At 30.4% G+C, this 18,731-nt stretch overlaps 1 protein-coding gene across 1 annotated transcript in view; it reads left to right on the top strand.

The window, feature by feature from the left end:
• LOC117168362 (probable helicase senataxin) overlaps positions 1-18,731 on the top strand; it is a 45,264-nt gene that overhangs the window by 11,616 nt on the left and 14,917 nt on the right. Inside the window, exons 6-9 of the mRNA XM_033353954.1 lie at positions 6,492-10,357; positions 15,291-15,457; positions 15,549-15,772; positions 15,853-16,413. Coding sequence (XP_033209845.1) covers positions 6,492-10,357; positions 15,291-15,457; positions 15,549-15,772; positions 15,853-16,413 — 4,818 coding nt within the window. The remainder of the gene's footprint in view (positions 1-6,491; positions 10,358-15,290; positions 15,458-15,548; positions 15,773-15,852; positions 16,414-18,731) is intronic.

Below are 18,731 nucleotides of genomic sequence, written 5' to 3'. Positions count from 1 at the left end.
TGCAGCGAGAGCTTTGGCCGATGCGAACCGTAAAACAAAACCAACGGCTGATCATAAGACCAAAAGACGAATGCATCAACTTGCCATAAAGATAGGCTGTGCTGGGCACGTTAATTAATCTAAAACAGAATGCAGCATGGATTATTTAAAGCGAACTGTAGACGAGATACAAATATGATGGCTGACTTTAGTTGGACGTCGAAAAAAGAGCATACTGGAAAGGGCATAATACGTCAGAGAAAGATGTTTTCAGAATAGAAAAGCATGATACCAGAGAATAAAAATAATGAAGGCTTATGCCTCAACCCCAAAATTGATCATTTTTGTCTTCCTAGGTTATTTTTTTGAGATTAGGGATGAACGGTGACTTCATGGAAATATAAAAAATAAAAGGGAGTCCTTTTTCTTAGATAAGGTTTCAGTCATCACGAGTTATGCTTCAACCACGAAATGGTTTATTTGAGTGTTTTAAAGCTTTTTTTTTAATGTAAGGGTCAAACGGTGATTTAATGGGTCTAAACGGACCTCAGATTTAGATTCAGCGATCTCAAAAATATGAATCTTTTAAAATTTTTGTTAAATTTTCTGAAATTTTTTGTATTCTTGGAAATCTTTAAATCTCTCTTTCCATGATCAGTTGAATTAATTTTTAATATGCTTTGAATTAATTAAAACTACAGGAATTCCGTTTATTTTTCTCATCAGCGCATGTTTTACTTAGTTACTAGCCCTATGCATCGTATGCAGTAGTAGATTTTCTTTGCATCGGACCAGTGATCTAATCCGACATTTGGCGCCTCGACCAGGGCGTCTAAATTATATGAAATTGTTATTTCCATACAACTCTTGTTCAAATTATGAATGCTTTAAAATCCAGGTAGGCCGTTATAATCAAAGAAAAAATTCTCGGTTTTTTCCAGGTTTACCAAAAAATTTCGGACTCTTGAAGCAAAATTTTTTTTATTTGAAATTATAAAAACTGAACTGCAAATTATAACACTCCAATTGGAACTCTTTCGAATTTCAAAGTTTTAAAATAAAAGCCGAAAATTTGTTGAATTTAAACGCTCAATAATTAAATAATTAATCAATTTAAATAAATTGTGCAATTCAAAGATTTATAAAACTATATAGATCCACCTTATCATTTTCAATTCTCTAAATTCTTTTAATATTCTGTTCAAACTAATTTTTCAACTTGAAAAGTTATTAAAAATGTTTCCACGAATCTGAAGAATAACTTTTTTAGTACCTGCAAACTTTTAAAATCCTTAAAAAACTTCAACATTTTATTTTTAAATCTTTAAAAATCTGTATTTTTTTATAATTTTTCAAAATCTTTTGAAGCTTAATATTATTTTTGAATATTTTTGAAACTTCTAAATATCTCTGAAGCTTACTTGAATTTTTCCTAAATTAATAATTGTTCAACTGTAATTTATACCAAAAAAATCAACAATTTCACTTACAAATATAAAATTCTTCTAAAATTACAATTAAAATTTTAAAGTTTAAATGTAGCTCTCTGAAATTTTAGTTTATTTATAATTGGTCATTTTATATGAACACTGTACTACACGTTCTTTGACTTCTTTTTTTGAATTTCTTAGATAAAATAACTTAATTATTTATAAGCTTTGCCAATGCATAAAACTGCCAAGCTATTTTTCATTTATTACCGAAGGTTCTTTTTAAATATACAAAGAATGAAGCACTTATTTATACGATCACAAATTAGGAAAGATCAGCCGGGTTGACGAATAGAAGCAGTTAATAATAATGTCGATTGATGTCAGAAAAGATTTCGACACACTGGGGCCGGATGATCACGGAATGCAGCCTTTTGACCGTCCAGTAGTTTCTTGAACGAACGATGTCTTGTTCGGGAGCGTTTCTTGTGCTAAACGCCTGTGGTGGATGTCAGCCAGACACCTAGGCGAGAGCCTGCTGCTTGCGAAGTGAACTTCTTGATGACGGGTAAGCCACCGACTTCCTGGGCGTGCGTCGTGGAATAATTGTCAAGGAGATTAAAGCTTATCCCGGGCTCATTTATCCGCTCCTTGGTTTTTCCTGCATTCATGGGAGGAAGGCTGGAGTTTTCCCTCAGGGTGGTCCTAGGAGGGGGCTTTGGTATCGCTGAGAGGAAATAAACGATCTTGGGTGGTGACAGCTCGATGCGTTTAGCCGGAGAAAACTTAAATGGTGAGGCTCGCAGCTCCAGTAGGTCCTCCTCCCCTACGGAATGAAGATTTGCGGTTCCCGTAGATGAGCTTTGCAATTCAGAAGGTGTCAGGGACGTCTCCTCGGGCGGAAGATCGACGCCTAGGTCCCGCAACACATCCTCGAGAGGAATAAGCTCCTCGGTCTCACAGGTGGATAAATCGGAGGGACAAGTCTAACCTTCTAGGTCTGGTAGGAGCTGATCAAGACTCTGAGAAAAGTTGAGCTTCTCGAGAACCTCTTCCTGAGAAAGCTAAGTCGGGGTTTCCGGGCATTCTGACGAAGTTTGGCTGGCTGTGAGCCCCTTGGTTCGATTTCGGCGATCTCCACGCTTCCTCTTTTTTCTTTTTGGGGCAAGGGAACATAAGCCCCCGGGTTTGCTTGCTGATCGGCAAGGGCCCGACGACATCTTTCTGTCCAGCGTTTGGGTTGGCTCGGTCGATTTACTCGAGGCGGGTCCATCTAGAGGCAAAATACATTTTTCTCGTGGTCGTCAAGTGGTCCATCATGATGACAGGAATGGTATCCCAGATCCTCTTGATCGATGACCGAGATGTAGGTGGAAAAATCCCCGATCCTCTTGACAGAGGACACAAAGAAAGATAGGATCTCAGATCATCTCTACAGAGGACCGAGAACTACAAAGACAAAATTCCCAGATCCTCTTACCAGAGGACCAAAACGTAGGATGAAAGTCCCCGATCCTCTTGACAGAGGACCGAGAATAATAAATGAAAACAAAAAGGATCCCAGATCGTATCTACAGAGGACTGAGAAATGAGAAGAAGAGGATAGTAATAAGGGACATAAGATAGAAGTAACAAGAGGTAGTAAAAAGAGTAGGAAGAAGTAAAAAAACAGAAAACTAATAAATAAAAAGTAAATTTCCAGATCTTCTAAACAGAGGACCGAGACGTAGGAGGAAAATCGCCGATCCTCTTTACAGAGGACCAAAAGTGATAAATGAAGAAAAAGGATCCCAGATCCTTTTTACGAAGGGCCGAGAATAGACCTTTTTATCCTAGATGTCGACAGTGCGCACATGCCAGAATTTTACGTCATTTCCGTATTTTTCGAACAGTTTTGTGTCGAAATGTATGTAAAATATTGTGAATAAAAATAACAGCGAAAAATAAATGTGTAAATAAATGAGAGTTTAAAGGCAAAAAAATATTAAGTATATTCAGAAAAAAACTGCAAAAAAAATGCGAAAAGTGTGGTGAGCAAGCCCATTATTTACATCTGTTGACATCTGTCATCTTCAAAAAAATGTTTAAAAATCCGGCAAAAATCACGGAAGATGATGTTCCAGGAGCAAAATTAGCACGCTGCAAAGTCTCCAATGCTTCGCCACTCTTTCTCTAGGCAAATGCATTGCAGAACACCAGGCCTCCATTCTGTTCTCATCTTTTAAAGGGTACCTAGCGATAAAATAACATTAAAATGCAATTGACAATATTTCCATAATATAAAAAATAAACATTTGTATTGCATAGGTACAATACTTCATATTTTGAGGTTTTGTTTTTGTTGTAACATTTTTTATTTTACTATATTCAATAACTTTACTTACGTATGAAAATATATCCCCATATAAACATCTTTACAACGCCTGCAAACTACACAGGCTACCACCATTTTAAATATTTATTTGCAATAAATCATAATGAAATAAATTATAAATAAATCAATTCAGAAAATTACAATAAACATCACATTATTTGGGCCCTCACGACACAAAGCACGGTCCTGTGCTGCACCAAACTTCACCTAACGAAAATATTTTCGACCAATCAGCTTTATCTAGAAAGAGATACGTATCCGTCTTATATGTTTTTGCTCTCTCTAGAGCCCATTACAGTTCTCCCACAGCGTTACCGGTCCATTTCTATATATCGATGGTCTAGCCACATGCAACTAAAAAAAAGTCAACCAATAAGACGCAACTCCACCACAACCAGCCATATTGGAAAAAATGAACGCACGAAATGAAGTACATTTGAAATGTAGTAAATGACACAAGTGAAGATATCAAGCAAAAATTGTTAAGATATAAAGGAATTATACAATTTCTAAATCAATGAAATTAGTTTCAAAAGAATGTAGTTTGTGTCATATATAATATAAAATATTTAAAAATTTATAAATTCCAATCCTTGTAATGTAGAAGAAATACGGAGAAATATTGTTAACATAACCTGCCAATTATAATATATTATGCTGAAATGATATGCATAACAATGAAATACAATGATATACATGTTTTTATGAATAAAAAAACGATCCTCGTTTGCAAAAATGTACATAAATGAATGAACATATAACGAGAACTAATATAATATAATAGCGAATATAATATATATAATATAATAATAGCGAATATTTAAAACGGTACGTGTTTCAAATTCTATCAAAATTATCTTTTTACTTTAAAACATAAAAAAACACGGAAAATTAGTGGCAGAGACAAAGATATTTTGGTAAAGTTGTTTTGTACAGGAGCTTACAATTTTCCGTGCTTGCCATGGGCGCTATTTTCCCTAGATACGCCGCTGATAACCAAGATGACTGGGTGTGGTGGTGTGGTGGAAAAGTGTGCGAGTGAGAAAGTTTGTCAAATTGACGCAAGTTAGAGAGGCTATGTTCTTTTATTGATCATCATGCGAAAGGTACACGAAATAAATATATAAAGAGTATTTAGAAGTGTTAAAAAAAAACAGTATTCTTCATTCCAACTTACAATTTCAAATATAATAATGTGCTAGATTTCATGATCAAACAATTTCATTATAGTCTACATACTTACCATTTTCATAATGCACTTTTTTAACTTTGCCAATCTTAACGCTGAAATCCTTCTCGTAACCAGATCAATAGACACTTTAATAATTTAAATAATTATAACTTATAATTGAAAAAATGTTGCCAGCTGCATCAAAACAAACGAACATAACCTTTCTAACTTACGTCAATTTGACAAACTTTCTCACTCGCACACTTCTCCATGTATAGGAAGAGGACAACTGCACACCTGCGCACGAAAATTTAAGATCTTCCTGTAATGTGCCTACCACTTACGGCAATGATTCTATTGCCAAGTGGCGAAACGGAGTTAGATCTCCTTATTATTACTTCGTGGGTGGAGTGTGACTGGGGACGAAACTGGTGGAGCGCGAAAATTCAATTAAACTAAACTTATTGGCTTGTAAATGGGTATTTAACCAGAGTTAAAATAGCGGGCTTTTGCAGTCTGCATTTTTTAGGTTAGTTGGGAGCTGTTATTTTGAGAAGCCTAACTGAATATAATTTCAAAGAAATTTAATTGTGTAACGACACAATACAAATGGCATCCATCCTGATTGGAGCGCTAACTGTCTGATTAGTTCACCGACGTTTTTTCTTCAAAAAAACAAATTATTTTTTCACAGAAAATTAATAAAATAGACTTCTGCTAACTATTTTTTGTTAAAGAATTAGCAAATTATTAGATCGGTAAAACAGACACTTACTTTTTTCAATTTTTTAAATAAAAATAATAGTCTCCAAACGTCCGTTTTCTTTTTCTTTATCATATCCGAAAATCAGTGAAAAATATTTCTTATTATGTAGAGATTTCATCTTGACTTACTTGAATTTATATTAATTTTACAGAGAAGTTCTCCCTTATTAAACTTTGATTCATTTTAGTTCCTTAAAATGTAATCAAGTCTTTCTCATTCAATTTATTTAATTTCAAATTTAGTTCAATTCTCTTCAGATCTTCATCATTATTTAAGTCAATAATCGTGCGGCCCTAGAGTACCTTTTCACAGGCCTCGATTTTGAATTTTTCATTGAATTAATATTCCAAATATGGTTAGCGCCTGGGTTCTCGACAAATCAGATTTGCTATAAATCATGTAAGTAACCGAGATAAAAGATATAATTAATTGAATTACGAGGTCCTAGAAAAGGTACTCGTACGATTTTTAGTATTTGTACCCGACTGAAAATGTCCATTATATTGTGATTGCTTTTTCTAGAATCAAGAAAAGCATGTATGGTGTGCATGTACAAGCCTTATAATGTAAATAGTTGTAAAAGTTTAATGAATATAACGTTCAAAGTCTATTTTTAATTACCTTTTATTACAAAATAATTTTCAGACTTTTGCTTTTAATATATTGTTTCCTAGGCACTTTAATTTTGAAATTTTGCACATTTATATTTGTAAAATACGATACAAAAAGTAATTGGTTTCTTTCTTAACATTGATTTTTTTTCCAAAACAGTGGTGGATGAATTACGAAATGATTTAATGGATATTTCTCCCGGAGCGAGTCCTCAAATTACGTTCGAGATGCTGTTCAAACCCGAGGAACAGGATACAAAATCTTCACTACTACCCCTTTTAGATCAAGAAAATTCCAGGCTAACGTTGGACAGACGATCTTTAGAAAGTAGATTACAAGATTTTCAACCTGTTTTTGAAAGAGCTTTTGGTGATTCCATTCCCTCATCTCAAGTAACATCTGCATTAGATAACAGAATAAAAAATATAGGACCCTTTATCGAGAAGATGTTGCAGGAAAGTTCATCAAAAATAAAATTTCCTAATTTCGCGTTGCAACCGGTTATTAAAACAGAAACTCTAGATCTACCAAGTGAGCCAGGTATTCTGAATATTCCTGTTGAATTCGGACCACAAAATGAAATTCGAGAAACAGAGCTGAATCCAGAAACACAGCCGTTTGTTAAAATAGAAAATCCAGACATTCCAGCGACTAATTTGACGTTCTTCGCAAATAAGACTCCGGAAAGGGATTCTATAAACCAGAACTTGCCTTCCGAAAACTCAGAACTTCCATCAAGTGCATCCCAAGAAGTTTTTCTTAATCAGAGTTGCCTGCTTGAAAATTCGAAGTTTCCTTCTAGGCCAAAAACCCCAGACCTGGACGAAGGAATGCAAATCGAGATCGAGGAAGAGATAAAACCCGTCCTTCCCTACCTAGAAACAGATTCTTCCAACGACTTAAATTTGGAGCGTAAAATAGAGCAGATTTGTAGTCCAACCATGGAGGTTAAAACTGAAAATACTAATTTTTCGAGAGAAGCAATGCTTCTTAGAATTCGGACTGATCTTGGAATCAGGAAAAACAGTGGATCAGTTGATCCTTCGATTGAGAATCACTTTCAACCTGCCAATGAAACTCATCCAGATACATCAGATAATTTAAATTTTCTTCCAGATCAAAGCAATTTAAGATTTAGTATTAAAAGAGAAATATCCGAACCCATTGACGCTCCTGAATTAGAAATTATTCCAGTGGAAGTAAGCTGTTTAGGAACATTGATAATAGAAGAGAATCCTAATTTTGAACCTTTCGCTGAAGTAGCAATCATTGGAGAACGAAAGCCTCAAAAACGGAGGCGAAGACATGGAAGCCCAGATAACTTAGGATTAAATAATTATGGATTTAAAATAAAAGAAGAACCGCAGATAGAGCAAATCGATATAAATAAACCAGTAAAGGAAGAACCCAGCGTAAATTCAGTAAATTTTTCCGAGTCGGGACCTTCACTCTATGAAAATTTGAATAAAAGTTGCGAAAGTAATTCGGAATCTCTCGCAAAAAGGATCAGTTCTGAGACTATTGATTCGTCATTGCGGACTTCAAAGAAAATGAAGAAGGAATCAGGGAATGAAAGTTCCAGTTCGGATTCAGAAAGTTGGGATGATGGTTCCGTTGATTCAGATGCGACAACAGATACTGAAAGTACGAACGTAGTTGCGAAAAAGAAAGTTGAAAATGTACATGAGATTAGTGCTAGTAGGCATAAGAGTTCTTCTAAACTTACATTTACTGAAGAAAATTTGCAAATAACCAAAAATCGAGAAGAAAATCAAATTCTTCAAAGGGCGGAGAGGCCTGAAAAGCCAGAAAATCGAAGATTGGAAAAAGCAAAAGCATTCAAAAAAGGGAAAAGTGCAGTTGGAAGTGAAGTTGTGATATCTAAAAAAGTACAAAATGTTCCTTATAGGCATAGTCATAGCGATAAAGATAGGGAAGTAGTTAATTTAAAAGATAGTGATAAGGGAAGGATGAGTGAGACGGAGAATGATAGGAGAAAGGAAAAAAATAAAGATAGAGGGGACAAAGAGAGGAAGAGGCATAAGGGAAAAGTTAGAGATAGGAAAAAAGAAAGGACGAATAATAGAGAAGAGAAGGTTCACAAGGAAATGAAGGATAAAGAGTTCAAGGAAAAGAATTATAAGGAAGGCAAAAACCGAAAAAGGAAGGAAGTTGAGGAGAAAAGAAAGCCAGATAAGAAGAAAGAAAGAAGCAGCCATAAAGAAAAAGAAAGGATCGAAATTAAAGATGATCACAAAAGAAAGGAAAATTCCAAATCAAAGGAAAGCCCAAAACCAGAAGAAAGACCCCAGAAAATCGACTTCACTCTTTCCAGAAGATCTGATTTGCAAGAGAGAAGTTCCTCAAAAGAAAATTACAAACCTCCTGAAAAGGAAGAGAAGACGATTTCAATTGAGACGATGAATCGTAATTACCTAGGCGCGAAGGTTCTTGATGATGATGATGATCTTCCAGAAGAGAGGGGACGATCGCTCGATGTTAGGAGTCGTCCCAAATCTGTGAAATTTAATGGACGTGGCAAGGAATCTGAAGATCAAGGAATTGGACCTGCAGGTGTTAAGAAAAAGTTGAATCTTCTGGAATATAAAAGAAGATTAGCCAATAGTGGAGAACCCCAATCTGTCACAAGTAATAGGGGATCATCTTGGGATCAAAATGTTAGTTCTAGAGGATTGGAAGCTGAAGTTCGTGCACCAAGTTCTTCAGATCCCAGATATCAATCAAACTCAAGAGAACAATATCTCATAAATAACAGAAAATTGCCTCAGGAACAGGAATTTTGTCCTCTTGAACTAGATAATCAGCTTTTTGGGCCTAGCACTTCAGATCTTATAAATAGGAACGTTGGAGGTCAAATTATTAGTACTAAAACCCCAGAAAATATTCGTGAACTAAAATCTTTTGATCCTAGAAAGCAATCAAGGCTTGAGGAAGCCCAACCTTTTATTAACAGCATGGTATCATCTAGAGATCAAAATATAAGTCTCAGGAGATTGGAAGCTGAACTTCCGGCACCAAGTTCTTCAGATCCCAGAAATCAATCAATCCCAAGAGAGCTTCATCTTATGAATAACAGCAGATTGCGTCAGGATCAGGAATTTTGTCCCATAGGACTAGATAAACAGCTTTTTGGGCCCAGCACTTCGGATCTTAGAAATGAGGACTTTAGAGGTCAGATAATTAGTACTGAAGTCCAGGAAAATATTCGTGAATCAAAATCTTTAGACCCTAGAAAGAAAAGGCGTGAGGAACCCCAACCTTTCATTAACAGCATGAGATCATCTAGGGATGAAAATGTTCGTTATAAAGAATCGGTAGTTAATCTTCCTGGACCAAGTTTCTCAGACTCTAGGAATCAATTAAAATCAAGAGAACCTCAACATCTTATAAATAACAGAGGTCTAGTTCCTATTCAAGTCCCCTATTCTAGTCCCTTAAAGCTGGAGAATCAAATTTCTGCACTCAGCTCTTCAAATCCTAGAAATAGGGACTCTAGAGATCAGATTATTAGTCCTAAATACAACGAAAATATTCGTGAATCCAAATCTTTAGATCCTAGAAAGCAATCAAGGAATGGAGATCCCCAAACATTCGTCAACAATAGGGGATCATCTAGGGATCAAAATAGAGAATCGGAGTTTAATCGTCCTGGACAAAGTTCCTCAGATCCCAGGGATCCATTAAATCAAAGAAAATCTCAACTTCCTATAAATAACAGAAGATTGTCCAAGGATCAAGACAATCAAGATCCTAGATCTAGCTCTTCAGGTCCTAGAAATAAGGTCTCTAAGGAACAGATTATTAGTTCTAAAACCCGGGTGAATGAGATTCGTAATTCGGCTTCCGTGGATCCGAGGAAAAGGAGATCAGAATCTGAATCTCAGCCTTCAAAAAGTAGGGCAGAATCACGTGAGAATCGTACTGATGAATCGCAACAGATGTCGTCTGCCTTGAATGATCAATTGCTTTTCGAGATTTTCACTTGGGGTCCTGAAGTTTTTCTGGTACGTTAAAATTCTTTAAAATATGTCCAAGATATTTTTGATCAGGAATTCTACAAATTTTTAGGGGAAAAAAATCTGTTCAACTTTGATGGCAACCGTTTTATAAACTGTTAGTTGAACTTTTATCATTTTCAATTAGGATTTCATTCAGTTTACAATCTTTTCATTTTAGATTTTGATTTTCAAAAGTAATTTTTAATTATCATTTTAGATTTTAATTTTCAAAAGTACTTTTTAATTAAAAGAATTTTAAAATGCAATTTTAAAGACTTGAACAGTTAAAAATTATAAATGTTTGAAATAGAAGATTTTTGTATAAAAAAAGTTTTAGTTTTTCAACTGAATATAAATTAATTATAGAATTTTCAATTTGAACGATACTTTAAAGATTAAAGAGTGAATAATATTTTATTTTACAAGACGATTCGGATCAGTTCACAATTTTAGAATTTCAAGATTTTAACTTTAAAAACTAAACTGTTTTAATTTGAAAATCTTATTAGTTATATTTAAATATAACCGCCGATTGAAACATTAGAAACTGTTTTCAATTTTAAAATAACTTTCAAATGAAATATTCATAATATTGTTTCAGTCTAAAATGTTCCATCTTTAAACCTATAAGTTTGAAATTTTTTAATGAAGAAAAAGAACAATTACCTAATATTTAAGGCTATATCTGACTGTTTATTTAATAACAATATTTTCTAAATCAAATATTTGAAACTGCACAAAAAAATTAACCTTTGAACGTTATAATTTTAATTGTTCTATTTAAAAAAATTATGCTGCAAGTCATGTTATTGCATTTTCAGGGTGGCCGCTGGACCGGGAAACCGGGAATTTTTTGAGACTGGGAAAAACCGGGAAATGACAGTGATTTTTTTTACCGGTATTATACAAATTTGTAGAAGATAAATCTGTCCACGTTAGATATTGACATTTTTTAAATAATTAGTGGAATTTTTATGTTTTTCAATTATGCTATTATGTAGCTTACAATGCGTAATTCAAAATTTTCTTACTTTAAAAATTTTCAATTTAAAATTTTTATTTTTAAGCTTACATTTTTAATTTAAAGAATTTGCAAATGCTTTCTTAAAGACTTGAACAAATAAAAAATAAAAGCCTTGGATGTTAAAAATTGTGGATAAAAAACATTTTTATTTGACAAATAAATCAATTTGTTTCAATTTATCTGTACTTTAAGTCATAAAAAGTGAACAAAAACGATTTTAAACTAGTTGAAAATTTAAGAATTTTAAGATTTTAACGTTTAAACTTAAACGGTTTCAATTTGTTAGTCTTAGTCATTAAAAAAATGTGAACGTGTGACTGAAAGTTTATAAACTATTTTCAATTAAAAAATAACTTTATAATAATATATTCATAATTAAACGATTTTATTAAATTTAAAATATTATTTCAGTCTCATATATTCAATTTTTAACCCATTCCATTTGAAATTTTTAATTAGAAAAAAAGATTAATTATTGAATATTTAGCAATATTTGAATTTTTATTTAAGACAAGTAAATTGAAACCAAATATTTAATAGTAAAGAATTTTTGACTGAATTATTTTCCATAGAAATCCTGGAATCGTTAAAATTTCGAAGAGCCTTTAAACTTTGAACGTTACAATTTTAATTGTTGTATTTGAAAAATGCTTAATTTGTAAGTGAAATTTTAAAATTTTTGATGTATAATTTACAAAGAACATTTTTAGAAAAAATTGGGTAATTTTAAGAGATATTTAGGAGTTTCAAAAAGATTAAAAATTATCATGTAAATTTTAGAAAGTTTTCTTAAAATTTTCGAGAATCTTTTTTTAAAATTTTGTTTAAATCTTTGAACCACTTTTTTAATATTACCTTAAAATAATTTTTCAAAATGAAAAGTTATTTTTAATTTTCCTATGAATCTTAAGAAAATGCTTTTATTCTTTTGAAGCCTTTCACAATTCTTAAAAAGAATCTAATTTTTTTTAAATCTTTTCAAAACTTCTACATATGTCTTAAAATTACTCAAATTTCGCCTACAAATAATAAATGTCCAATTGTTATTTATACATCCAAAAATTTCCAAAAATTTCCAAAATCATTTTAAATTTAAAACCAATTTAAAACAACTTCTTGATTTCTCAAGGTTTTGAAATACAATTTTGAAGCTTTCCAAGGAGGTTTAAATTATTTAAAAAGAAAATAATTGAATTTCTAATTTAAGAAGCGTTCAGTTAAATTTTTTCAATTTTTCAATATTTGATGTTTTTAGCTTTAGTTTAGTTATAGCTCAGTTTTTATTAACTCAAGTGGAAAATTTTGTAGCTTTAGTGTTCCATTTTTTTAATTTCATTGACCGTGAAAAATTTTTCGAACCGGGAAAAACCGGGAAATGACCGGTAATTTATTTCCTCGATTAAGACGGCCCCCTGATTTTGATGTATAAATAATAATTGAACACCTATTAATCCTAGAGAAAAATCCAGTAAATTGAAGAGATATTTAGAATTTTCAAAGAAATTCCTAAAATATTTCCTCAAGATTCCTAGGAAATTTGATAGTTAATTTTTATTTTGAAAAATTAATTTTTAGAGAATATTTAAAAGGATTTAGAAAAATGTTCAAAATTATGAAAAGTGAATGTAGAAGATTTTAAGGATTTTTTACAATTTTAGTAAATCTGGGAATCATTTTAAAAGATGTTTGCAGGATCTGAAAAAATTTCAAAAATAATATAAAATTATAAAAAATGTAAAACAGCATGTAGATCTTTCAAGATTTCGAAATAAAATTTTGAAGTATTTCAAGGTTTTTTGAACTATTTAATATAAAAATAATATAAATTTTAATTTTTGAAGTGCTTAGTTTATTAAAAAAAAGTAATTGTTCAATTTTTAATATTTGTATTAATATTATAATATTTGTATTTTTATATTTTTATACATAAAAATTTTTGAGCATTTGAATACAAAGTTTTTGAACTAAAAAACTTTTAAGCTTCAGTTTTTATTATTTTGAATGATAAATATCTGTGAACCGCGAAGTAACCGGGAAATTTTTTCTTTAATTAAAATGCCATCCTGCATTTTTAAATTATTATTATCTTTGAAGCTTTGCATTTCAAGTACTCGATCTGGATAGTTCTTATTAATACACATAGTTAAATTTGCATGAAATAATTTGTTAGTTAACTAATTAAATAATGTATACTTATCTAGTTTATTTGACCATGTGTTCATTTTCCTTGATTTTATAAACAGCTTTTAAAATTACAATTAAGATAACTAGTAAACATTCTTAAATTTTTAATTGTTTAATTTCTAAATCTCTAAACATAAATTTCTTGAAATTTGAACCTTTAATAACGGAATTTGAAAATCTTGCTTTATACAACTTTCGGCCTTCTAATTTCTGATACATTGTTGAAACAAGGAAATTATCAATGTTCAAAATACGAATATTTAACTTTTAGCTTTGAAATTATTTTAGTGTAATTTCTAAGATTTCTAATTTGACATTCCTGAATTTCTGATTCTTAGATTCGTAGATTTTAATTTAAAACTGTTAAATTTTAAATTCGTTTACTTTTGAACGCTTCAACCTAAAAATTGTGAATGTTAATCGACTTTGTAATTGTCAATTTTCTATCAAATTTGAAAATTGTTGATTTTTATTTCACTTCACATGTTCGTAAGTCATGAATCTTAGAAGGACCCAAACTTTCTCAAGGTGGCCGATGAACCGGGAAACCTGGAAACCCCGGAAATGACAGTAAATCTATTTTTTTGTGGGAATTTTACAAATTTTTAGAAACTAATATCAGTCCAGATTTTATATCAACAGTTTTTTCAATAATAAGTTGAATTTGTATCTTCAATTATGATATTATTTCGTTTACAATGCGTAATTCGAAAACCTTTGACTTACAAATTTTCCATTTTGAATTTTAATTTTCAAGCGTACATTTTTCAATTAAAGAACTTTAAAATAAAGTTTTAGACTTAAAAAATTAAAAATTAGTAGCATGTAAAATCTACAATTTTAAATAAAAAACCTTTTTAATTTCTCAAATGTGAATTTAACTTATAATAATTTTACAAATTGAACTATACATGAAGGATTAACAAGTGAATAATAATTGATTTTGATAGACGATTCGGATCAGTTCACAGTTTTAGAATTTCCAGAGTTTGACAATAAAAATTAAACTGTTTCAATTGGAAAGTCTTATTAGTTATACAAATTTAAACGACAATTGAAACATTACAAACTAATTTTAATTTCTAAATCACTCTAAAATGATGTATTCATAATTAAAGGCTTTTATTAAATTTAAAATATTGTTCCAGTCAAAAATGTTTAAATATAAAATTTGAGATTTTGTAATTAAGAAAAATAACAATTGCTTAATATTTAGAAATATGCGTTTTTCCACGTAAGATCAGCAATTATAAATTAAATATTTAAAATTAAACAATGGACTAAACTTTTAAAATTACCATTTTAATTGTTTTCATTGATTTTAAAAATGATTTTAAATAATCAAAACGGGATTTTAAATAAGTGTTAGTAAGAACCCGAATTATTGTAAAAGATGTTTAGAAATTTATAAACATCATATATATGTTTCAAGATTTTGATATAAAATTTTGAAGCTATTTAAGGATTTTTAAACTATTTAAAATGAAAATAATTTAACTTTTAATTTAAGGAGCGTTCAGTTTATAATAAAAATGTAATCGTTCTGTTGTTAATATTTCTAGCTTAAAATTTCTTTAAATGATTTGCAGTTCAGTTTTCATTACATCAAATGTAATTTTTGTTAGCTTTAGAGTTCAATTTTTTTAATTTCTCACATAAACTAAAGACAAGATAAAATTTCCTATCAACTTATTTGTAAATTATTAATTTTCTCTAAAATTGTTCTCACAGAATATTCATAAAAAGGATATCTTGCTCAAAAGGCTTGGAAAAATCAAAAAGATGTCGCTCAGTTTTGCAAATTACGCGCATTACTGCAAGGTTATTTTCAACATTTTATGTCTGGATGTCTCTTCCCGAATTGAAATAGGATTTATGCTCAAAGGGGAAGACAAAAAGTAATAAAAAATACCTCCTAATTTTCTGGTTTAAATATAATACAATAATTAGTTTTTTTCCATTATATTATTCATATTTGGTACTTCATAGATACGATCAGTGTTTTATACTACCGGACGTTATTCCAAAAATTCAGATAAAGGGAACAGAAGATAAAAATTCTTATTTAATACCCTTTTACCTGAGAGTTAGCGTTCCAAATTCTGAAGACTTCACACCGCCCCACGCAGGAGATTTACTGCAAATTGAACTTTTGAATGAAGATAAACGAACTCTAATAGTATTTGGATATATTCACAGAATTGAGTCAAGAGGTAAATTTATTTCTGGAAGATCTCTTCTCACTTCCAGTTACGGTGGCAAACAATTCTGATTTCTGTATTTCATTTTCTAGGGCCGAGTGACCAGCCAAGGAAATTAATAACCTACCTAGTTACGATTATAGATAAACGTTTTAATATATGCAAAAGTCAAATTAAGGAAGTGTGGAATATTTCGAATCTAAAATCGGCAATGGAATGTGCGAAAGCTGTCTCGCAGTTGAAAGACTCACCTCTTCTTCCATCCATAATCCTCCCGAATTTAAATATTTCTTCAGAAGGACCGCGAAAACTCTTGAGTAGGGATGATTTAATTTTTCCGGGGCCGGCTTTAGACCAAGTTCAACTAAAAGCAATTTCGCAAATAACAGAAGCAGTTGCAAATCCTGAGCCTCGGCTTTGCTTGATTGAAGGATCTCCTGGCACGGGAAAAACAACTCTTATTTATCATACCATTTTAAAGTTACTCTGGAAACCAAAGATTAAAATTAAGACTGAAAGGGGAGAAGTTGAAGTGAAAGTAAAAGAGGAAAAGATGCTTGACGATCGACCCAAGATATTAGTTTGTACTTCTTCAAATGTGGAATTTGAAGAAATTATAGTGAAACTTCTGGATGTGAATGCCCCAGATAATGGTGAGAATTACAAATAATAATAATAATAATTGCGACAGACAGTGGTATTTTTTTGGAAAGCGGATTTTACGTTACTAAATTATTTTTAATAAAATTAATGAAGATAAAGTATTGAATTCAATATGAAACACTTTAAATTCCTTGATTTTCAAGCCGAAATATATTACATTTTCTAATTAATAATGAAATTTTCAATCAAAAATTTTTTTACCAAGAATGATAACCTTTACATTATAAAATATGAATTTTCAATTCAAAAGGATGAATTTTTAATTAAATTGATGAATTTTTGACCAAATTATGACTAATAAATTGGGTCAATTCACCCAAAATAATTAGATTTTTTAAAAAGAGTTTAATTTTTGTTGATGCAACGATAAATTTTCGATCAAATGGCCGAATTTCCAAACAAAAAAAATTAAAATTTTCATCAAATAGTTTAATTTCCAGGACGAAAAGACCAACAGACAGATAAATTTTCATCAAAAAAGTTCATTTTGAACCAAGAAAGATAACTTTTCTACCATAAAAGAAGAATTTTCAAAAAAAAGAGGAAAGTTTTTAAGCTAAAAAGTTGATTGTTTTAAAAAACGATGGAGTTCAAAAATCGGAAGGGAACCTTCAGATAACGAGAATAATTTTCAGCATATGAAGATGAATTTTCGATCAAATGGCCGAATTTTCAAACAAAAAAATTAAAATTTTCATCAAATATTTGAATTTTCAAGACAAAAAGACCAATTTTTAAAAGACAGGTCAATTTTTATTTTAAAAAGTTTATTTTAAACCAAGAAAGATAACTTTTTGACCATAAAAGATGAACTTCCAAAAAAGGAGTAAAGTTTTTAAGTTAAAAATTTGATTGTTTTAAAAAACGGTGGACTTTAAAAATCGAAAAAGTACCTTCAGCAAAAGAGAAAAACTTTCTAATAAAAATGCAAAATTTTAAAGAAAAATATTAATTTTTTACCAGATAGTAGAATTTACAATAAACAAGCTTAATTTTTTACCCAAAAATACGATTTTCAACGAAATACATAAATTTGACACCAGATAGTTGAATTTTTGTATTAAAAAAATGTTGACAAAATAATGAATTTTTAACAAAGTTGTTAAATTTTTAACCAAAAAGATAGATTTTTACCTAGAAGATTATTTTTTCAGAGAAAAGACGAATTTTGAACTAAATACATGAATTTTCAACCAAATTATTTAATTTTAAAGCCAAAAAACGAATTATCTACAAAAAAGTTGAATTTTCGACCCAAAAATATAACTTCAACCAAAAAGTTCATTTTTGAATAAATTTTCTACAAAGCAATACGATTTTTAAAATAAAAGTTTACTTAAAATAACAGTTGAATTTGCAACTATAATTATGAATAATTAATACAGAAATTAATTTTTTCATAAAGTAGTTGAATTTTTAGCATACCAAGATGAATGTTCGATCAAGTGGCCGAATTTTCAAACAAAAAAATTTTAATTTTTAGCAAATATTTGAATTTTTAAGACAAAAAGATCAATTTTTTAGAAGACAGATAAATTTTCATCAAAAAAGTTACAGAAAAAAGTACCTAAAATGACAGATTTTTAACCAAAAATATGAATTTGTTACCAAATAGTCGAATTCTCAGCCAAAAAGTTGAATGTTCGATAAACAGGTTTAATTTTTTACCCAATAATACGAATTTTCAACGAAATACATCAATTTTACATCAGATAGTTAAATTTTTGGATTAAAAAAATGTTGAAAGAAATGAATTTTTAACAAACTTGTTACATTTTTGACCAAAAAGATTGTTTTTTTACCTAGAAGATTAATTTTTTCACAAGAAAAAACGAATTTTGAACTAAATACATGAATTTTCAACCAAAATATTTAATTTAAAAGTCAAATAGACGAATTATGTACAAAAAGTTGAATTTTCCACCCAAAAAGTTCATTTTTGAATAAATTTTTAAGGTTAAATTTTCTACAAAGCAATAGGATTTTAAAAATAAATTAACTATTTTGTTAACATTTTCATCTGATTGTTTTTTTTCTGCCTTGAGTGCAAATTCGACTATATTTTTTTTAAATGGTGCTTTGGTCAAATGGAACTGTTTTTTATTCGAAATAAAAATGTTTTTTCGTTGAAATATCAACTGTTACAATTTTTGGTAAGAAGTCTTTTTTTTCTTTCAAAATTATTGATTCAATTGAAAAAAATGATGTTGTTCTTCTTTATTCATAATGTGTCCCCTAAGGGTTTACATGACTTCCATTCCTTACAATCTTTCCGTTTACATCTATATATTTTTTACAATCTTATCCT

The sequence above is a fragment of the Belonocnema kinseyi genome, chromosome 1, assembly GCF_010883055.1.
Source record: "Belonocnema kinseyi isolate 2016_QV_RU_SX_M_011 chromosome 1, B_treatae_v1, whole genome shotgun sequence".
NCBI classification, from domain to species: Eukaryota; Metazoa; Arthropoda; class Insecta; order Hymenoptera; family Cynipidae; genus Belonocnema; species Belonocnema kinseyi.
This window is presented reverse-complemented; position numbering and strand designations above follow the sequence as displayed.